This window comes from Pristiophorus japonicus, chromosome 3 (genome assembly GCF_044704955.1).
Source record: "Pristiophorus japonicus isolate sPriJap1 chromosome 3, sPriJap1.hap1, whole genome shotgun sequence".
NCBI classification, from domain to species: Eukaryota; Metazoa; Chordata; class Chondrichthyes; family Pristiophoridae; genus Pristiophorus; species Pristiophorus japonicus.
The window spans coordinates 5,988,189-6,011,475 of record NC_091979.1 but is presented as its reverse complement, the minus strand read 5'-3'; the positions used below and the strand labels follow the sequence as shown (position 1 = coordinate 6,011,475).

At 45.7% G+C, this 23,287-nt stretch overlaps 1 protein-coding gene across 1 annotated transcript in view; it reads right to left on the bottom strand.

Annotated features, from left to right (window-relative positions):
* LOC139260440 (striated muscle-specific serine/threonine-protein kinase-like) overlaps positions 1–23,287 on the bottom strand; it is a 458,414-nt gene that overhangs the window by 43,282 nt on the left and 391,845 nt on the right. Inside the window, exon 36 of the mRNA XM_070877003.1 lies at positions 15,236–16,214. Within this exon, the coding sequence (XP_070733104.1) occupies positions 15,236–16,214 (979 nt within the window). The remainder of the gene's footprint in view (positions 1–15,235; positions 16,215–23,287) is intronic.

The window sequence follows — 23,287 nt, the reverse complement described above, 5'->3', positions numbered from 1 at the left end:
ATGAAGAAAGACTGGATCGACTAGGCTTATATTCACTGGAATTTTGAAGAATGAGAGAGTCTCATGGAAATAGAGAAAATTCTGACGGGATTGGACAGGTTAAATGCAGGAAGAATGTTCCCGATGTTGGGGAAGTCCAGAACCAGAGGTCACAGTCTAAGGATAAGGGGTAAGCCATTTCGGACCAAGATGAGGAGAAACTTCTTCACTCAGAGAGTTGTGAACCTGTGGAATTCTCTACCACAGAAAGTTGTTGAGGCCAGTTTGTTAGATATATTCAAAAGGGCGTTAGATATGGCCCTTATGGCTAAAGGGATCAAGGGGTAAGGAGAGAAAGCAGGAAAGGGGTACTGAGGTGAATGATCAGCCATGATCGTATTGAATGGTGGTGCAGGCTCAAGGGGCCGAATGGCCTACTCCTGCACCTATTTTCTACGTTTCTATGTGGGACTGATTAACTGTTGCAAGCTGTGTAACTTGAGGACAATTACAAATGGCCAAACTGTTAAACCACAGGAGGCCCAGAAGGGCAGTGAAACAGGGCACGAGGTCAGAAGTGACATGTTGGAGAAACTTCATCTGGTGCGAGACATAGGCCAATGATTGTGTGACGTGAAATGGAATTAGTCAATCAGCAATTGTGCAGGTGGGCTTTGGGCCAATAGGGGGACCTTGCACGAGGCTGACATGCATTATTAAGTGTATAAAAGATTGCTTGGAACTTTATCTGAGGGTTTATTTAAGTATTAAGTTTATCTAAGGGTTAAGTCATGGCAGGACAGCTCGGACACGTGTTATGCTCCTCCTGTACTATGTGGGAACTCAGGGACGCTTCCGGTGAGCCTGACGACTACGTGTGCGGGAAGTGTATCCGCCTGCAGCTCCTGACGGACCGCATTGTGGCACTGGAGTTGCGAGTGGATTCACTCTGGAGCATCCACGATGCTGAGAATGATGTGAATAGCACGTTAAGCGAGTTGGTCTCACCGCAGGTAAAGGGTCCACAGCCAGATAGTAAATGGGTGACCAACAGGAAGAGCAGTGCAAGGAAGGTAGTGCAGGGGTCCCCTGCGGTCATCCCCCTGTAAAACAGATACACCGCTTTGAGTACTGTTGAGGGGGATGACTCATCAGGGGAGGGCAGCAGCAGCCAAGTTCATGGCACCGTGGCTGGCTCTGCTGCACAGGAGGGCAGGAAAAAGAGTGGGAGAGCGATAGTGATAGGGAATTCAATGGTGAGGGGAATAGATAGGCGTTTCTGCGGCTGCAATCAAGACTCCACGATGGTATGTTGCCTCCCTGGTGCAAGGGTCAAGGATGTCTCGGAGCGGGTGCAGGACATTCTGAAAAGGGAGGGTGAACAGCCAGTTGTCGTGGTACATAAAGATATGAATGATATAGGTAAAAAACTGAATGAGGTCCTACAAGACGAATTTAGGGAGTTTGGAGCTAAATTAAAAAGTAGGACCTCAAAAGTAGTAATCCCAGGATTGCTACCAGTGCCACGTGCTAGTCAGAGTAGGACTCGCAGGATTGCTCAGATGAATACATGGCTTCAGGAGTGGTGCAAAAGGGAGGGATTCAAATTCCTGGGGCATTGGAACCGGTTCTAGGGGAGGTGGGACCAGTACAAACCGAACGGTCTGCACCTGGGCAGGACCGGAACCAATGTCCTCGGGTGGGTGTTTGCTAGTGCTGTTGGGGAGGAGTTAAACTAATATGGCAGGGGGATGGGAACCTATGCAGGAAGGGAGAGGGAAATACAATGGAGGCAGAAGCAAAAGATAGAAAGGAGAATAGTAAAAGTGGAGGGCAGAGAAACCCAAGGCAAAAAACAAAAAGGGCCACATTACAGCAAAATTCTAAAGGGCAAATTGTGTTAAAAAGACAAGCCTGAAGGCTCTGTGCCTCAATGCGAGGAGTATTTGGAATAAGGTGGACGAAATAACTATGCAGATAGCAGTTAATGGATATGATGTAATTGGCATCACAGAGACATGGCTCCAGGGTGACCAAGGCTGGGAACTCAACATCCAGGGGTATTCAACATTTCGGAAGGATCGGCAGAGAGGAAAAGGAGGCGGGGTGGCGTTGCTGGTTAAAAAGGAAATTAATGCAATAGTAAGGAGGGACATTAGCCTGGATGATGTGGAATCAGTGTGGGTGGAGCTGCGGAATACCAAGGGGCAGAAAACGCTAGTGGGAGTTGTGTACAGACCACCAAACAGTAGTAGTGAGGTTGGGGACAGCATCAAAGAAGAAATAAGGGATGTGTGCAATAAAGGTACAGCAGTTATCAAGGGCAACTTTAATCTACATATTGATTGGGCTAACCAAATTGGTAGCAATGCGGTGGAGAAGGATTTCCTGGAGTTTATTAGGGATGGTTTTCTTGACCAATATGTCGAGGAACCAACTAGGGAGCTGGCCATCCTAGGCTGGGTGATGTGTAATAAGAAGGGATTAATTAGCAATCTTGTTGTGCAAGGCCCCTTGGGGAAGAGTGACCATAATATGGTAGATTTCTTTATTAAGATGGAGAGTGACACAGTTAATTCGGAAACTAGGGTCCAGAACTTAAGGAAAGGAAACTTCGATGGTGTGAGGTGTGAATTGGCTAGAATAGACTGGCAAAGGATACTTAAAGGGTTGATGTTGGATAAGCAATGGCAAATATTTAAAGATCACATGGATGAACATCAGCAATTGAACATCCCTGTCTGCAGTAAAAATAAAATGGGGATGGTGGCTCAACCGTGGCTAACAAGGGAAATTAAGGATAGTGTTAAACCAAGGAAGAGGAATATAAATTGGCCAGAAAAAGCAACAAACCTGAGGACTGGAGATATTTAGAATTCAACAGAGGAGGACAAAGGGTTTAATTAAGAAGGGGAAAATAGAGTATGAGAGGAAGCTTGCAGGGAACATAAAAACTGACTGCAAAAGCTTCTATAAATATGTGAAGAGAAAAAGATTAGTGAAGACAACATAGGTCCCTTGCAGTCGGATTCAGGTGAATTTATAATGGGGAACAAAGAAATGGCAGACCAATTGAACAAATACTTCGGTTCTGTCTTCACGAAGGAGGACACAAATAACCTTCTGAATGTACTAGGGGACAGTGGGTCTAGTGAGAAGGAGGAACTGAAGGATATCCTTATTAGGCGGGAAATTGTGTTAGGGAAATTGATGGGATTGATAGTCTGCATCCCAGAGTACTTAAGGAAGTGGCCCTAGAAATAGTGGATGCATTGGTGATCATTTTCCAACAGTCTATCGACTCTGGATCAGTTCATATGGACTGGAGGGTAGCTAATGTAACACCACTTTTTTAAAAAGGAGGCAGAGAGAAAACGGGTAATTATAGACCGGTTAGCCTGACATCAGTAGTGGGGAAAATGTTGGAATTAATCATTAAAGGATGAAATAGCAGCACATTTGGAAAGCAATGACAGGATCGGTCCCAGTCAGCATGGATTTATGAAAGGGAAATCATGCTTGATGAATCTTCTGGAATTTTTTGAGGATGTAACTAGTAGAGTGGACAAAGGAGAACCACTGGATGTGGTATATTTGGACTTTCAAAAGGCTTTTGACAAGGTCCCGCACAAGAGATTGGTGTGCAAAATCAAAGCACATGGTATTGGGGGTAATGTACTGAAATGGATAGAGAACTGGTTGGCAGTCAGGAAGCAGAGAGTCAGGATAAACGAGTCCTTTTCAGAATGGCAGGCAGTGACTAGTGGCGTGCCGCAGGGTTCAGTGCTGGGACCCCAGCTCTTTACAATATACATTAATAATTTAGATGAAGGAATTGAATGTAATATCTCCAAGTTTGCAGATGACACTAAGCTGGGTGGCAGTGTGAGCTGTGAGGGGGACGCTAAGAGCTGCAGGGTGATTGGACAGGTTAGGTGAGTGGGCAAATGCATGGCAGATGCAGTATAATGTGGATAAATGTGAGGTTATCCACTTTGGTGGCAAAAACACAAAGGCAGAATATTATCTGAATGGCGGCAGATTAGGAAAAGGGGAGGTGCAAAGAGACCTGGGTATCATGGTTCATCAGTCACTGAAAGTGGGCATGCAGGTACAGCAGGTGGTGAAGAAGGCAAATGGTATGTTGGCCTTCATAGCTAGGGGATTTGAGTACAGGAGCAGGGAGGTCTTACTGCAGTTGTACAGGGCCTTGGTGAGGCCTCACCTGGAATATTGTGTTCAGTTTTGGTCTCCTAATCTGAGGAAGGACGTTCTTGCTATTGAGGGAGTGCAGCGAAGGTTCACCAGACTGATTCCCGGGATGGTAGGACTGACATATGAGGAGAAACTAGATCAACTGGGCTTGTATCCACTGGAGTTTAGAAGAATGAGAGGGGATCTCATAGAAACATATAAAATTCTGACAGGACTGGACAGGTTAGATGCAGGAAGAATGTTCCCGATGTTGGGGAAGTCCAGAACCAGGGGACACAGTCTAAGGATAAGATGTAAGCCATTTAGGACCGAGATGAGGAGAAACTTCTTCACTCAGAGAGTTGTTAACCTGTGGAAATCCCTGCCGCAGAGAGTTGTTGATGCCAGTTCATTGGATATATTCAAGAGGGAGTTAGATATGGCCCTTACGGTTAAAGGGATCAAGGGGTATGGAGAGAAAGCAGGAAAGGGGTACTGAGGGAATGATCAGCCATGATCTTATTGAATGGCGGTGCAGGCTCGAAAAGCCGAATGGCCTACTCCTGCACCTATTTTCTATGTTTCTATGTAACAGGCTCGAGGGGCTGAATGGCCTCCTCCTGTTCCTGTGTAACAGGCTCGAGGGATTGAATGGCCTCCTCCTGTTCCTGTGTAACAGACTCGAGGGGCTGAATGGCCTCCTCCTGTTCCTGTGTAACAGACTCGAGGGGCTGAATGGCCTCCTCCTGTTCCTGTGTAATAGGCTCGAGGGGCTGAATGGCCGAGAACCGGCTTTTGCGATCTGTCTAAATGCCTTTTGACAGATCACACACAACCCCAGGAGAAGGGGTTTCGCGGCCTATTTTACTAACTCCTGCCCAGCGAATGTCCCTCACACTCTGACTCCCAGTACAAGCAGGCATAGAGCCGACTTTTACCAGTGAAAGAGTTTTAAAACATAGAAAAATTAAATTGAATTAATAATTTTTAGAGTAAAAACCCTGTCCATTATGGTAAGTTTATTTTTAACCCTATTCAAATACATTAAAAACATTTAAGAAAAATGTTTTTTTTTCTAAAACATTTAATTACAATTAATTTTAACCATGTGAGGTGTATTTTTAAATTTATTGTGTTGTGTTTGGGTGTTTTTTTTCTCATCGATAGCAATGGGAACTCATACAAACGGTTTCCCCATTATTATCAATCGATGTTGATTGGTGGTCTCGGCTCACGTGATCCCAGGTTACGGATACATTCCTGGAAGACTTATTCACGTGCGCTGGACTGTGAAACTAGGCCTCCGACCGCAATCCTACATTGCTCCAGGACCACCAGGTATTTCCGTTAAAAACATTTCCAGTCAGAGACGTTTAACTGCGGCCGCAACCGAGATTCCAGGATGGTATGTTGCCAGCCAGTTGTCGTGGTACATAAAGGTATCAACAATTTGGGAAAAAACGGGACGAGGTCCTACGAGACGAATTTAGGGAGCTAGGAGTTAAATTAAAAAGTAGGACCTCAAAAGTAGTAATCTCAGGATTGCTACCAGTGCCACGTGTTAGTCAGAGTAGGAATCGCAGGATAAGAACACAAGAACAGAAGAATTAGGAACAGGAATAGGCCATCTAGCCCCTCGAGCCTGCTCCGCCATTCAACAAGATCATGGCTGATCTGGCCGTGGACTCAGCTCCACTTACCCGCCCGCTCCCCGTAACCCTTAATTCCCTTATTGGTTAAAAATCTATCTATCAGTGACTTGAATACATTCAATGAGCTAGCCTCAACTGCTTCCTTGGGCAGAGAATTCCACAGATTCACAACCCTCTGGGAGAAGAAATTCCTTCTCAACTCAGTTTTAAATTAACTCCCCCGTATTTTGAGGCTGTGCCCCCTAGTTCTAGTCTCCCCGACCAGTGGAAACAACCTCTCTGCCTCTATCTTGTCTATCCCTTTCATGATTTTAAATGTTTCTATAAGATCACCCCTCATCCTTCTGAACTCCAACGAGTAAAGACCCAGTCTATTCAATCTATCATCATAAGGTAGCCCCCTCATCTCCGGAATCAGCCAAGTGAATCGTCTCTGTACCCGCTCCAAAGCTAGTATGTCCTTCCTTAAGTAAGGTGACCAAAACTGCACGCAGTACTCCAGTACCCTATACAGTTGCAGTAGGACTTCCCTGCTTTTGTACTCCATCCCTCTCGCAATGAAGGCCAACATTTCATTCGCCTTCCTGATTACCTGCTGCACCTACAAACTAACTTTTTGGGATTCATGCACAAGGACCCCCAGGTCCCTCTGCACCTCAGCATGTTGTAATTTCTCCCCATTCAAATAATATTCCCTTTTACTGTTTTTTTTCCCAAGGTGGATGACCTCACACTTTCCGACATTGTATTCCATCTGCCAAACCTTAGCCCATTCGCTTAACCAATCCAAATCTCTTTGCAGACTCTCTGCGTCCTCTACACAACCCGCTTTCCCACTTATCTTTGTGTCATCTGCAAATTTTGTTACACTACACTCTGTCCCCTCTTCCAGGTCATCTATGTATATTGTAAACAGTTGTGGTCCCAGCACCGATCCCTGTGTCACACCACTAACCACCAATTTCCAACCCGAAAAGGACCCATTCATCCCGACTCTCTGCTTTCTGTTCGCCAGCCAATTCTCTATCCATGCTAATACATTTCCTCTGACTTCGCGTACCTCTATCTTCTGCAGTAACCTTTTGTGTGGCACCTGATCGAATGCCTTTTGGAAATCTAAATACACCACATCCATCGGTACACCTCTATCCACCATGCTCGTTATATCCTCAAAGAATTCCAGTAAATTAGTTGAACATGATTTCCCCTTCATGAATCCATGCTGCGTCTGCTTGATTGCACTATTCCTATCTAGATGTCCCGCTATTTCTTCCTTAATGATAGTTTCAAGCATTTTCCCCACTACAGATGTTAAACTAACCAGCCTATAGTTACCTGCCTTTTGTCTGCTCCCTTTTTTAAACAGAGGCATTACATTAGCTGCTTTCCAATCCGCTGGTACCTCCCCAGAGTCCAGAGAATTTTGGTCGATTATAACGAATGCATCTGCTATAACTTCCGCCATCTCTTTTAATACCCTGGGATGCATTTCATCAGGACTAGGGGACTTGTCTACCTTGAGTCCCATTAGCCTGCCCAGCACTACCCCCCTAGTGATAGTGATTGTCTCAAGGTCCTCCCTTCCCACATTCCTGTGACCAGCAATTTTTGGCATGGTTTTTGTGTCTTCCACTGTGAAGACCGAAGCAAAATAATTGTTTAAGGTCTCAACCATTTCCACATTTCCCATTATTAAATCCCCCTTCTCATCTTCTAAGGGACCAACATTTACTTTAGTCACTCTTTTCTGTTTTATATATCTGTAAAAGCTTTTACTGTCTGTTTTATGTTTTGCGCAAGTTTACCTTCGTAATCTATCTTTCCTTTCTTTATTGCATTTTAGTCATTCTTTGCTGTTGTTTAAAATTTTCCCAATCCTCTAGTTTCCCACTAACCTTGGCCACCTTATACGCATTGGTCTTTGATTTGATACTCTCCTTTATTTCCTTGGTTATCCACGGCTGGTGATCCCTTCTCTTACCGCCCTTCTTTTTCACTGGAATATATTTTTGTTGCGCACTATGAAAGAGCTCCTTAAAAGTCCTCCACTGTTCCTCAATTGTGCCACCATTTAGTCTGTGTTTCCAGTCTACTTTAGCCAACTCTGCCCTCATCCCACTGTAGTCCACTTTGTTTAAGCATAGTACGCTCGTTTCTGACACAACTTCCTCACCCTCAATCTGTATTACAAATTCAACCATACTGTGATCACTCATTCCGAGAGGATCTTTTACTAGGGGATCGTTTATTATTCCTGTCTCATTACACAGGAACAGATCTAAGCTCCCTTGTAGGTTCTGTAACATACTGTTCTAAGAAACAATCCCGTATGCATTCTATGAATTCCTCCTCCAGGCTACCCCGTGCGATTTGAGTTGACCAATCGATATGTAGGTTAAACTCCCCCATGACTACTGCCGTTCCTTTTTCACATGCCTCCATTATTCCCTTGATTATTGCCCGCCCCACCGTGAAGTTATTATTTGGGGGCCGATAAACTACGCCCACCAGTGACTTTTTCCCCTTACTATCTCTAATCTCCACCCACAATGATTCAACATTTTGTTCATTAGAGCCAATATCGTCTCTCACAACTGCCCTGATATCATCCTTTATTAACAGAGCTACCCCACCTCCTTTCCCTTCTTGTCTATCTTTCCGAATCGTCAGATACCCCTGTATGTTTAATTCCCAGTCTTAGCCACCCTGCAACCACGTTTCTGTAATGGCCACCAAATCATACCCATTTGTAATGATTTGTGCCGTCAACTCATTTACTTTATTTCGAATGCTGCGTGCATTTAGGTAGAGTGTTTTAATCCTAGTTTTTAAACCATGATATTTAGTTTGACCCCACCTGCAGCCCCTTTATATTCAATGGCCCTTTTTGTTTTTTGCCTTGGGTTCCTCTGCCCTCCACTTTTACTCATCTCCTTTCTGTCTTTTGCTTTTGTCTCCTTTTTGTTTCCCTCTGTCTCCCTGCATTGGTTCCCATCCCCCTGCCATATTAGTTTAACTCCTCCCCAACAGCATTAGCAAACACTCCCCCTCGGACATTAGTTCCGGTCCTGCCCAGGTGCAGACCATCCGGTTTGTATTGGTCCCATCTCCCCCAGAACCGGTTCCAATGCCCCAGGAATTTGAATCCCTCCCTGCCGCACCACTGCTCAAGCCACGTATTCATCTGAGCTATCCTGCGATTCCTACTCTGACTAGCACGTGGAACTGGTAGCAATCCCGAGATTACTACTTTTGAAGTCCTACTTTTTTATTTAGCTCCTAGCTCCTTAAATTCGTCTCGTAGGACCTCATCCCTTTTTTTACCTATATCGTTGGACCACGACAACTGGCTATTCACCCTCCCTTTTTAGAATGTCCTGCTCAGATGAATTATGGCAGGGGGACGGGAATCTATGCAGGGAGACAGAGGGAAGTAGAATGGGGGCAGAAGCAAAAGATAGAAAGAAGAAAAGTAAAAGTGGAGGGCAGAGAAACCCAAGGCAAAAAGCAAAAAGGGCCACATTACAGCAAAATCCTGAAGGGGCAAAGTATGTTAAAAAGACAAGCCTGAAGGCTCTGTGCCTCAATGCGAGGAGTATTCGGAATAAGGTGGACGAATTAACTGCGCAGATAGCAGTTAATGGATATGATGTAATTGGCATCACGGAGACATGGCTCCAGGGTGACCAAGGCTGGGAACTCAACATCCAGGGGTATTCAACATTCAGGAAGGATAGACAGAAAGGAAAAAGAGGCGGGGTGGCATTGCTGGTTAAAGAGGAAATTAATGCAATAGTAAGGAAGGACATTAGCCTGGATGATGTGGAATCGGTATGGCTGGAGCTGCGGAATTCCAAAGGGCAGAAAACGCTGGTGGGAGTTGTGTACAGACCACTAAACAATACTAGTGAGGTTGGGGACAGCATCAAACAAGAAATAAGGGATGTGTGCAATAAAGGTACAGCAGTTATCATGGGCGACTTTAATCTACATATTGATTGGGCTAACCAAACTGGTAATAATGCGGTGGAGGAGGATTTCCTGGAGTGTATTAGGGATGGTTTTCTTGACCAATATGTCGAGGAACCAACTAGAGAGCTGGCCATCCTCGACTGGGTGATGTATAATGAGAAAGGACTAATTAGCAATCTTGTTGTGCGAGGCCCCTTGGGGAAGAGTGACCATAATATGGTAGAATTCTTTATTAAGATGGAGAGTGACACAGTTAAATCAGAAACTAGGGTCCTGAACTTAAGGAAAGCTAACTTTGACGGCATGAGGCGGGAATTGGCTAGAATAGACTGGCGAGTGATACTTAAAGGGTTGACGGTGGATAGGCAATGGCAAACAGTTATAGATCACATGGATGAACTTCAACAGTTGTACATCCCTGACTGGAGTAAAAATAAAACAGGGAAGGTGGCTCAACTGTGGCTAACAAGGGAAATTAAGGATCGTGTTAGATCCAAGGAAGAGGCATATAAATTGGCCAGAAAAAGCAGCAAATCAGAGGACTGGGAGAAATTTAGAATTCAGCAGAGGAGGACAAAGGGTTTAATTGGGAGTGGGAAAATAGAGTACAAGATGAAGCTTTCCGGGAACATAAAAACTGACTGCAAAAGCTTCGATAGATATGTCAGGAGAAAAAGATTAGTGAAGACAAACGCAGGTCCCATGTAGTCAGATTCAGGTGAATTTATAATGGGGAACAAAGAAATGGCAGACCAATTGAACAAATACTTTGGTTCTGTCTTCACCAAGGGAGACACAAATAACCTTCCGGATGTACTAGGGGACCGAGGGTCTAGTGAGAAGGAGGAATTGAAGGATATCCTAGTCGGGAACTTGTGTTGGGGAAATTGATGGGATTGAAGGCCTATAAATCCCTGGGGCCTGATTGCCTGCATCCCAGAGTACTTAAGGAAGTGGCCCTAGAAATAGTGGATGCATTGGTGATCATTTTCCAACAGTCTATCAACTCTGGATCAGTTCCTATGGACTGGAGAGTAGCTAATGTAACACCACTTTTTAAAAAAGGGAGGGAGAGAAAACGGGTAATTATAGACCGGTTAGCCTGACATCAGTAGTGGGGAAAATGTTGGAATCAATTATGAAAGATGAAATAGCAGCACATTTGGAAAGCAGTGACGGGATTGGTCCAAGTCAGCATGGATTTATGACAAATCTTCTGGAATTTTTTGAGGATGTAACAAGTAGAGTGGACAAGGGAGAACCAGTGGATGTGGTGTATTTGGACTTTCAAAAGGCTTTTGACAAGGTCCCACACAAGAGATTGGTGTGCAAAATCAAAGCACATGGTGGGGGTAATGTACTGGCGTGGATAGTGAATTCATTAGCAGACAGGAAGCAGAGAGTTGGGGTAAACGAGTCCTTTTCACAATGGCAGGCAGTGACTAGTGGAGTGCCACAGGGTTCAGTGCTGGGACCCCAGCTATTTACAATATACATCAATGATTTAGATGAAGGAATTGAATGTAATATCTCCAAGTTTGCAGATGACACTAAGCTGGGTGGTGGTGTGAGCTGTGAGGTGGATGCTAAGAGGCTGCAGGGTGACTTGGACAGGTTAGGTGAGTGGGCAAATTCATGGCAGATGCAGTATAATGTGGATAAATGTGAGGTTATCCACTTTGGTGGCAAAAACACGAAGGCAGAATATTATCTGAATGGCGGCAGATTAGGAAAAGGGGAGGTGCAACGAGACCTGGGTGTCATGGTTCATCAGACACTGAAAGTTGGCATGCAGGTACAGCAGGCGGTGAAGAAGGCAAATGGCATGTTGGCCTTCATAGCTAGGGGATTTGAGTATAGGAGCAGGGAGGTCTTACTACAATTGTACAGGGCCTTGGTGAGGCATCACCTGGAATATTGTGTTGTTTTGGTCTCCTAATCTGAGGAAGGATGTTCTTGCTATTGAGGGAGTGCAGCGAAGGTTCACCAGACTGATTCCCGGGATGGCAGGACTGACGTATGAGGAGAGACTGGATCAACTGGGCCTGTATTCACTGGGGTTTAGATGAATTAGACTGGATCTCAGAAACATATAAAATTCTGACGGGATTGGACAGGTTAGAGGCAGGAAAAATGTTCCCGTTGCTGGGGATTTCCAGAACCAGGGGTCACAGTCTAAGAATAAGGGGTAAGCCATTTAGGACCGAGATCAGGAGAAACTGCTTCACTCAAAGTGGTTAACCTGTGGAATTCTCTACCGCTGAAAGTTGTTGAGGCCAGTCAGTTAGATTCTCTTCAAAAGGAAGTTAGATGTGGCCCTTACGGCCAAAGGGATCAAGGGGTATGCCAAAAATTGCTGGTCATAGGAATGTGGGAAGGGAGGACCTAGAGACAATCACTATCACTAGGGGAGTAGTGCTGAACAGGCTAATGGGACTCAAGGTAGATAAGTCCCCTGGTCCTGATGAATTGCATCCCAGGGTATTAAAAGAGATGGCGGAAGTTATAGCAGATGCATTCGTTATAATCTACCAAAATTCTCTGGACTCTGGGGAGGTACCAGCGGATTGGAAAGCAGCTAATGTAACGCCTCTGTTTAAAAAAGGGGGCAGACAAAAGACAGGTAACTATAGGCTACTTAGTTTAACTGTAGTGGGGAAAATGCTTGAAACTATCATTAAGGAAGAAATAGCGGGACATCTAGATAGCAATAGTGCAATCAAGCAGACGCAACATGGATTCATGAAGGGGAAATCATGTTTAACTAATTTACTGGAATTCTTTGAGGATATAACGAGCATGGTGGATAGAGGTGTACCGATGGATGTGGTGTATTTAGATTTCCAAAAGGCATTCGATCAGGTGCCACACAAAAGGTTACTGCAGAAGATAGAGGTATGCAGAGTCAGAGGAAATGTATTAGCATGGATAGAGAATTGGCTGGCTAACAGAAAGCAGAGAGTCTGGATAAATGAGTCCTTTTCGGGTTGGAAATCGGTGGTTAGTGGTGTGCCACAGGGATCGGTGCTGGGACCACAACTGTTTACAATATACATAGATGACCTGGAAGAGGGGACAGAGTGTAGTGTAACAAAATTTGCAGATGACACAAAGATTAGTGGGAAAGCGGGTTGTGGAGAGGACACAGAGAGGCTGCAAAGAGATTTAGATAGATTAAGCGAATGGGCTAAGGTTTGGCAGATGGAATACAATGTCGGAAAGTGTGAGGTCATCCACCTTGGGAAAATAAACAGTAAAAGGGAATATTATTTGAATGGGGAGAAATTACAACATGCTGAGGGGCAGAGGGACCTGGGGGTTCTTGTGCATGAATCCCAAAAAGTTAGTTTGTAGGTGCAGCAGGTAATCAGGAAGGCGAATGGAATGTTGGCCTTCATTGCGAGAGGGATGGCGTACAAAAGCAGGGAGGTCCTGCTGCAACTGCATAGGGTATTGGTAAGGCCGCACCTGGAGTACTGCGTGCAGTTTTGGTCACCTTACTTAAGGAAGGATATACTAGCTTTGGAAGGGGTACAGAGACGATTCACTAGGCTGGTTCCGGAGATGAGGTGGTTACCTTATGATGATAGATTGAGTAGACTGGGTCTTTACTCGTTGGAGTTCAGAAGGATGAGGGGTGATCTTATAGAAACATTTAAAATAATGAAAGGGATAGACAGGATAGAGGCAGAAAGGTTGTTTCCACTGGTCGGGGAGACTCGAACTAGGGGGCACAACCTCAAAATACGGGAGAGCCAATTTAAAACCGAGTTGAGAAGGAATTTCTTCTCCCAGAGGGTTGTGGAATTCTCTGCCCAAGGAAGCAGTTGAGGCTAGCTCATTGAATGTATTCAAGTCACAGATAGATAGATTTTTAACCAATAAGGGAATTAAGGGTTATGGGGAGCGGGCGGGTAAGTGGAGCTGAGTCCACGGCCAGATCAGCCATGATCTTGTTGAATGGCGGAGCAGGCTCGAGGGGCTAGATGGCTTACTCCTGTTCCTAATTCTTATGTTCTTATGTTCTTATGATCTGATCATGGACTCAGCTCCACTTCCCCGCCCGCTCCCCATTAACCCTTTATCCCCTTATCAGTTAAGAAACTGTCTATCTCTGTCTTAAATTTATTCAATGACCCAGCCTCCACAGCTCTCTGAGGCAGCGAATTCCACAGATTTACAACCCTCTGGGAGAAGAAATTCCTTCTCATCTCAGTTTTAAATGGGCGGCCCCTTATTCTATGCCCCCTAGTTCTAGTCTCCCCCATCAGTGGAAACATCCTCTCTGCATCCACCTTGTCAAGCCCCCTCATAATCTTATACGTTTCGATAAGATCACCTCTCATTCTTCTGAATTCCAATCAGTAGAGGCCCAACCCCCTCAACCTTTCCTCATAAGTTAACCCCCTCATCTCCGGAATCAATCTCGTGAACCTTCTCTGAACTGTCTCCAAAGCAAGTATATCCTTCCTTAAATATTGAAACCAAAACTGCACGCAGTATTCCAGGTGTGGCCTCACCAATACCCTGTATAACTGTAGCAAGACTTCCCTGCTTTTATACTTCATCCTCTTTGTAATAAAGGCCAAGATTCCATTGGCCTTCCTGATCACTTGCTGTACCTGTATACTATCCTTTTGTGTTTCATGCACAAGTACCCCCAGGTCCCGCTGCACTGCAGCACTTTGCAATCTTTCTCCATTTAAATAATAACTTGCTCTGTGATTTTTTTTCCACCAAAGTGCATGACCTCACACTTTCCAACATTATACTACAGCTGCCAAATTTTTGTCCACTCACTTAGCCTGTCTATGTCCTTTTGCAGATTTTGTGTGTTCTCCTCACACATTGCTTTTTCTCCCATCTTTGTATCGTCAGCAAACTTGGCTACGTTACACTCAGTCCCTTCTTCCAAGTCGTTAATATAGACTGTAAATAGTTGGGGTCCCAGCACTGATCCCTGCGGCACCCCACTAGTTACTGATTGCCAACCCGAGAATGAACCATTTATCCCGACTCTCTGTTTTCTGTTAGTTAGCCAATCCTCTATCCATGCTAATATATTACCCCCAACCCCGTGAACTTTTATCTTGTGCAGTAACCTTCTATGTGGCACCTTGTCAAATGCCTTCTGGAAGTCCAAATACACCACATCCACTGGTTCCCCTTTATCCACCCTGCGCATTACATCCTCAAAAATTCCAGCAAATTTGTCAAACATGATTTCCCCTTCATAAATCCATGCTGACTCTGCCTGATCGAATTATGCTTTTCCAAATATCCTGCTACTGCTTCTTTAATAATGGACTCCAACATTTTCCCAACCACAGATGTTAGGGTAACTGGCCTATAGTTTCCTGCTTTTTGTCGAGGTGACGGTGCCCTTTTAAGATTCTGATGTTCCTGCCCCCACCCCTCCAGAAGCCACTGTACTTTACCTGGCCTTTTCCTCCATGAAGGTGTAGGGTTTCTGCGGGACACCGTGCCTCAGTCCCATGGCGGAGCCGTCGGCTGGTTTGGAGGTGGGGGAGAGCCTGGTGGGCGTCACTGACTCTTCCGATCCCACGGGAGAGACACTGGGGGGCAGGGCAGTGGCGGCCGCCGAGGATGCTGGGAACAGCGGCGGTGAGACGGCGGCCGCGAAGGGGGAAACTGCCGGCGTGACGGGAGAGGGGGCAGTGGGGGAGAACTTCGGTGGGGCGGGGGCCACTGTTGGTGATGGGGTGAGGGAGATTATCTTCAAGGGGGCGGGGAAGATTATCTTCGAGGGGGCGAGGGAGACTGTCTTCGATGGGGCGAGGGAGATTGTCTTTGATGGGGTGGGGGACACTGTTGTTGATGGGGCGAGGGAGATTGTCTTTGATGGGGTGGGGGACACTGTTGGTGATGGGGCGAGGGAGATTGTCTTCGAGGGGGCAAGGAAGACTGTCTTCGATGGGGCGAGGGAGATTGTCTTCGATGGGGTGGGGGCCACTGTTGGTGATGGGGCAAGGGAGATTGTCTTGGAGGGGGTGGGGGACACTGTTGGTGATGGAGTGAGGGAGATTGTCTTCGATGGGGTGGGGGACACTGTTGTTGATGGGGCAAGGGAGATTGTCTTCGATGGGGTGGGGGACACTGTTGTTGATGGAGCGAGGGAGATTATCTTGGAGGGGGTGGGGGACACTGTTGGTGATGGAGTGAGGGAGATTGTCTTCGATGGGGTGGGGGACACTGTTGGTGATGGGGCGAGGGAGATTGTCTTCGAGGGGGCAGGCGACACTGTTGGTGATGGAGTGAGGGAGATTGTCTTCGAGGGGGCAGGGGAGACTGTTGTCAGGGAGATCGTCGCCGAGGGTCCGGGGATGGGAGGTGGTGTCACCTTCGCAGAATACACGGGCACTGGAGAAATTGTGGATGTCACTGCTGGCTGTTGCTCTGTAAGAACAAGACAAAAGACCCAGAATTAAATAGACGTCGACGTATAATGTCCTTATGACATCACGAACAGCACGCTACACAAGATGGCTCCATACAGAAACTCATCATATGAATTTGCCACATGACCCGTTACTAATACATCAGCAGTTGCAGTGCATCAGTAGTCCACTAGATGGGGCTCTATTAATCTTCTCCCTCCTTATTGAAGAAGTAATTATAACAAAATAAGCATCATACATAACTTGCATGTTTATACACAACAAATGATATCAACTTATTTTTTCCCTATTTACAAATCAAACTTAACCACTAGTTTTCTGTTTCGAAGAGGATACCGTCGCCCTGTAACAAAACTTTCCAAACATGATGTTGAACTTAGACTCATTCTCGGCTGAGCCTCAGGAGAGTTTTTCTCCAAGGGTAACCCTTGATCTACATTTGGACTCTCCACAACTTCAGACTGTTTGTCTGCCTGACTCAGACTCAAATTTAAATTCTGACTTTCTCTTGGTCTTGCCTCTAATACATCTGATGTAGGATTTGCTGCTGGTACTCTACTTGTAACAAGACTATCTGATGCGTCAGAAATAATCGAATCATCCCAACTTTCAACTCCTTCCACATCTGTTGGTAAAATATGATCAATGTGAACAAACCTAACCTGTCCATGATCAAACATCTTGACCAAATATGTGCGAGGACCACATATCTTCACCAGTCTTCCTGGTAAACACTTTAACCGTTTATGGTGACGGTCCTTCACTCTCACCTTCTGATTTAATTTCACTTCTCTCTTTTACTCTACCGCTATCATAATTCTCTTTCTGTCTTAATTGTTTCTCTTCTACGGACTGTGCCAAGTTTGGCTTTAACAACGAGAACCTGGTTCGTGGCTGTCGTTTGAGAAAAAACTCTGCTGGTGTTCAACCAGTAGTTGTGTGAGGAGTATTACGATAAGTAATTAGAAAATTCGCCAAGTTGTGGTCCAACGACAACATCTGTTTGAAGAGGGCACTTTTTACAATTTATACAGTGCGCTCTGCTGCACCATTTGAAGCAGGGTGGTACGGTGGAACCTTGGTATATTTCACACTGTTTCTACTCGTGAACTGTGCAGTTTCTTCTGAACAAAATTGTGGCCCATTATCAGACACAACTTCTTCTGGGAGGCCAAATGCAGAAAATAATCTTTGCAAAATGTCCAGTGTTTTACTTGTTATTATTTTCCACATCGGAAACCCCTCTACCCACTTCAAATGGCTATCAATCACAATGAACAATTGTTGTCCTTCTAGCTCAGCAAAATCAATATGTAGCCTTTGCCGCATCCTAGGAGGCCATTTCCATGGCTGTAATGGTACTGATGGTGGTTGCTTGTTTACCGATTAACATGTTGTACACTGAGGGGGAGAAGGCAAAAAAATAGTAGCAAGAAATCGAAAGGTGACATCACAGCCAAAGGGGTAAGTGATTGGCTGGTGATTGGAAAGTCGTTTTTCTTTTTCTTTTCTTTATCAGAAAGTCACCTTTTAGCCTTGTTGGTGTCAAATTAAGTTTATCTAGGGGTTAAGTCATGGCAGGAGAGCTCAGACACGTGTTATGCTCCTCCTGTACTATGTGGGAAGTCAGGGACGCTACGTGTGCGGGAAGTGTGTCCAGCTGCAGCTCCTCACGGATCGCATTGCGGCGTTGGAGCTGAGGGTGGATTCACTCTGGAGCATCCACGATGCTGAGAATGACGTGAATAGCACGTGTAGTGAGTTGGTCTTACCGCAGGTAAAGGGTCCACAGCCAGATAGGGAATGGAACATCAACAGGAAGAGCAGTGCAAGGAAGGTAGTGCAGGGGTCCCCTGCGGTCATCCCCCTGCAAAACAGATACACCGCTTTGGGTACTGTTGGGAGAGATGACTCATCATGGGAGGGCAGCAGCCAAGTTCATGGCACCGTGGGTGGCTCTGCTGCACAGGAGGGCAGGAAAAATAGTGAGAGAGCGATAGTGATAGGGGATTCAATTGTAAGGGGAATAGATAGGCGTTTTTGCGGCCGCAACCGAGACTCCAGGATGGTATGTTGCCTCCCTGGTGCAAGGGTCAAGGATGTCTCGGAGCGGGTGCAGGACATTCTGAAAAGGGGGGGTGAACAGCCAGTTGTCGTGGTGCACATTGGTACCAACGATATAGGTAAAAAAAGGGATGAGGTCCAACAAGACGAATTTAGGGAGCTGGCAGCTAAATTAAAAAGTAGGACCTCAAAAGTAGTAATCTCAGGATTGCTACCAGTGCCACGTGCTAGTCAGAGTAGGAATCGCAGGATAGCTCAGATAAATACGTGGCTTGAGCAGTGGTGCAGCAGGGAGGGATTCAAATTCCTGGGGCATTGGAACCGGTTCTGGGGGAGGTGGGACCAGTACAAACCAGACGGTCTGCACCTGGGCAGGACCGGAACCAATGTCCTAGGGGGAGTGTTTGCTAGTGCTGTTGGGGAGGAGTTAAACTAATATGGCAGGGGGATGGGAACCTATGCAGGGAGACAGAGGGAAGTAGAATGGGGGCAGAAACAAAAGATAGAAAGAAGAAAAGTAAAAGTGGAGGGCAGAGAAACCTAAGGCAAAAACAAAAAGGGCCACATTGCAGCAAAATTCTAAAGGGGCAAAGCGTGTTGGAAAGACAAGCCTGAAGGCTCTGTGCCTCAATGCGAGGAGTATTCGGAATAAGGTGGACGAATTAACTGCGCAGATAGCAGTTAACCGATATGATGTAATTGGCATCACGGAGACATGGCTCCAGGGTGGCCAAGGCTGGGAACTCAACATCCAGGGTATTCAACATTTAGGAAGGATAGACAGAAAGTAAAAGGAGGTGGGGTGGCATTGCTGGTTAAAGAGGAAATTAATGCAATAGTGAGAAAGGACATTAGCTTGGATGATGTGGAATCGGTATGGGTGGAGCTACGGAATACCAAAGGGCAGAAAACGCTAGTGGGAGTCGTGTATAGACCACCAAACAGTATTAGTAAGGTTGGGGACTGCATCAAACAAGAAATTAGGAATGCATGCAATAAAGGTACAGCAGTTATCATGGGCGACTTTAATCTACATATTGAATGGGCTAACCAAACTGGTAGCAATGCGGTGGAGGAGGATTTCCTGGAGTGTATTAAGGATGGTTTTCAAGACCATTATGTCGAGGAACCAACTAGGGAGCTGGCCATCCTAGACTGAGTGATGTGTAATGAGAAAGGACTAATCAGCAATCTTGATGTGCGAGACCCCTTGGGGAAGAGTGACCATAATATGGTAGAATTCTTTATTAGGATGGAGAGTGACACAGTTAATTTGGAAACTAGGGTCCTGAACTTAAGGAAAGGTAACTTCGATGGTTTGAGGCGTGAATTGGCTAGAATAGACTGGCAAATGATATTTAAAGAGTTGACGGTGGATAGGCAATGGCAAACATTTAAGGATCACATGGATGAACTTCAACAATTGTACATTCCTGTCTGGAGTAAAAATAAAACGGGGAAGGTGGCTCAACCGTGGCTAACAAGGGAAATTAAGGATAGTATTAAATCCAAGGAAGAGGCATATAAATTGGCAAGAAAAAACAGCAGACCTGAGGACTGGGAGAAATTTAGAATTCAGCCGAGGACGACAAAGGGTTTAATTAAGAGGGGGAAAATAGAGTACGAGAAGCTTGCCGGGAACATAAACTTACAGCAAAAGCTTCTATAGATATGTGAAGAGAAAAAGATTAGTGAAGACAAATGTAGGTCCCTTGCAGTCGGATTCAGGTGAATTTATAATGGGGAACAAAGAAATGGCAGACCAATTGAACAAATACCTTGGTTCTGTCTTCACGAAGGAAGACACAAATAACCTTCCGGAAGTACTAAGGGACCGAGGGTCCAGTGAGAAGGAGGAACTGAAGGATATCCTTATTGTCATGTATCTTACATTATTATATATAACTGTATCCTAACATGCTGTACATGACTGTAATAAGATATGACCTGTAACCACCAGAATACCTTACCACCAGGGGTGCACTTGCAAGAGACAGGTATATAAGGACAGGTCTCAGGCAAGTGCAGCATTCCAGAGCTGTGAAATAAGGTGCAGGTCCAGAGTGACCTTGACTTCACAACATGCCTCGTGTGAATCTGTACTGAGGGGACAGGACTTTACAGTGGCGACGAGTTACGGGATTACAGAATCCACAGAATGGCGAACAACGGATCAGATGAAAAGTACAATGCGGGAGACAATTGGGAGGACTTTATAGAAAGGCTCCGGCAAAGCTTTGTAACCAAAGACTGGTTAGGCGACGACAAATCAGACAAGAGAAGAGCCCATCTCTTGACCAGCTGTGGCTCGAAAACATACGCTTTAATGAAGGATCTGCTGGCACCCGAGAAACCAGCAAGCAAGTTGTTTGAAGAATTGAGCACACTGGTAAGAGACCACCTGAAGGCAGCGAGCAGCCTACACATGGCCAGACACAGGTTCTACAACTACAGACGCTGTGTGGGCCAGAGCATACCCGACTTCGTGGCGGAACTTCGGAGGTTGGCTAGTTTATGTGAGTTCTCCGATGAACTGAGGAGAGAAATGCTGAGAGACTTTTTCATTGAAAGAATAGGCCACGCAGGCATATTCCGAAAGCTCATAGAGACCAAGAACCTGACCTTAGAGGCAGCAGCACTGGTTGCACAGACATTCTTGGTAGGGGAAGAAGAAATGAGGTTGATTTACAATGCAGGTATGACAACTAACGAAATATCGGAACAAGAAGTTCACAGCACTAAACAAGCTGCTACCCCCACACACAGACAAAACCGGGAGAACAGGCTCTCGACAGCAGGCAGTGGCACCAGAAGCCATCAAGGGCCACAGGAACGGCTGTTCAAATCAACTCACAATGCGCGCAATCAACTACAAACTGAGAGAAGCTCAACAGAGATCAGCCAGACGCAGCTCATTCTTTGCAAGCAGTCTGTGCTGGAGGTGTGGGGGTGGGCACTCATCAAGGGGATGTCGATTTCAGCAGGCTGTTTGCAGAAATTGTGAATATACAGGGCAATTGGCCCGCATGTGCAAAAAAACGGCAGCTCGGCTGGTATACGAATCGGATGGGTCGGAAAGCGGACCAGAAGACGGTGGGGACAGTACCCGGGACACCGATGTACAGCGGGTCAACACGATCAATGGCCGCTGCTCCTACAACAGGACGCCTCCTATAATGATGAGGGTCCTACTCAACGGGATACCTGTCAACATGGAGCTGGATACGGGTGCAAGTCAATCACTCATGGGCGTTCAACAATTTGAACAACTGTGGCCGCATAAAAGAGACAGTCTTTTATGCGGCCAGTCCTCGGCAGCGCCATGCTCTCTGTCACACACAAAGGGACAGTGAACCGACTTCCCCTGTGGATTGTCCCCGGAGACCCCCCCATCACTGCTGGGGAGAAGCTGGCTGGCTGGTCCATCACAAGGCCAGAGTTGCACCCTATGTGGAAGTCACAGTGGAAGACACAAAAAACATGCCAAAAATTGCTGGTCACAGGAATGTGGGAAGGGAGGACCTTGATACAATTACTATCACTAGGGGGGTAATGGGACTCAAGGTAGACAAGTCCCCTGGTCCTGATGAAATGCATCCCAGGGTATTAAAAGAGATGGCGGAAGTTATAGCAGATGCATTCGTTATAATCTACCAAAATTCTCTGGACTCTGGGGAGGTACCAGCGGATTGGAAAGCAGCTAATGTAACGCCTCTGTTTAAAAAAAGGGGGCAGACAAAAGGCAGGTAACTATAGGCCGGTTAGTTTAACATCTGTAGTGGGGAAAATGCTTGAAACTATCATTAAGGAAGAAATAGCGGGACATCTAGATAGGAATAATGCAATCAAGCAGACGCAACATGGATTCATGAAGGGGAAATCATGTTTAACTAATTTACTGGAATTCTTTGAGGATATAATGAGCATGGTGGATAGAGGTGTACCGATGGATGTGGTGTATTTAGATTTCCAAAAGGCATTCGATCAGGTGCCACACAAAAGGTTACTGCAGAAGATAGAGGTACGCGGAGTCAGAGGAAATATATTGGAGAATTGGCTGGCGAACAGAAAGCAGAGAGTCGGGATAAATGGGTCCTTTTCGGGTTGGAAATCGGTGGTTAGTGGTGTGCCACAGAGATCGGTGCTGGGACCACAACTGTTTACAATATGACCTGGAAGAGGGGACAGAGTGTAGTGTAACAAAATCTGCAGATGACACTAAGATTAGTGGGAAAGCGGGTAGAGGACACAGAGAGTCTGCAAAGAGATTTGGATAGGTTAAGCGAATGGGCTAAGGTTTGGCAGATGGAATACAATGTCGGAAAGTGTGAGGTCATCCACCTTGGGAAAAAAAACAGAAAAAGGGAATATTATTTGAATGGGGAGAAATTACAACATGCTGCGATGCAGAGGGACCTGGGGGTCCTTGTGCATGAATCCCAAAAAGTTAGTTTGCAGGTACAGCAGGTAATCAGGAAGGCGAATGGAATGTTGGCCTTCATTGCAAGAGGGATGGAGTACAAAAGCAGGGAGGTCTGCTGCAACTGTATAGGGTATTGGTGAGGCCACACCTGGAGTACTGCGTGCAGTTTTGGTCACCTTACTTAAGGAAGGATATACTGGCTTTGGAGGGGGTACAGAGACGATTCACTCGGCTGATTCCGGAGATGAGGGGGTTACCTTATGATGATAGATTGAGTAGACTGGGTCTTTACTCGTTGGAGTTCAGAAGGATGAGGGGTGATCTTATAAAAACATTTAAAATAATGAAAGGGATAGACAAGATAGAGGCAGAGAGGTTGTTTCCACTGGTCGGGGAGACTGGAACTAGAGGGCACAGCCTCAAAATACGGGGGAGCCAATTTAAAACCAAGTTGAGAAGGAATTTCTTCTCCCAGAGGGTTGTGAATCTGTGGAATTCTCTGCCCAAGGTAGCTCAGGCTAGCTCATTGAATGTATTCAAGTCACAGATAGATAGATTTTTAACCAATAAGGGAATTAAGGGTT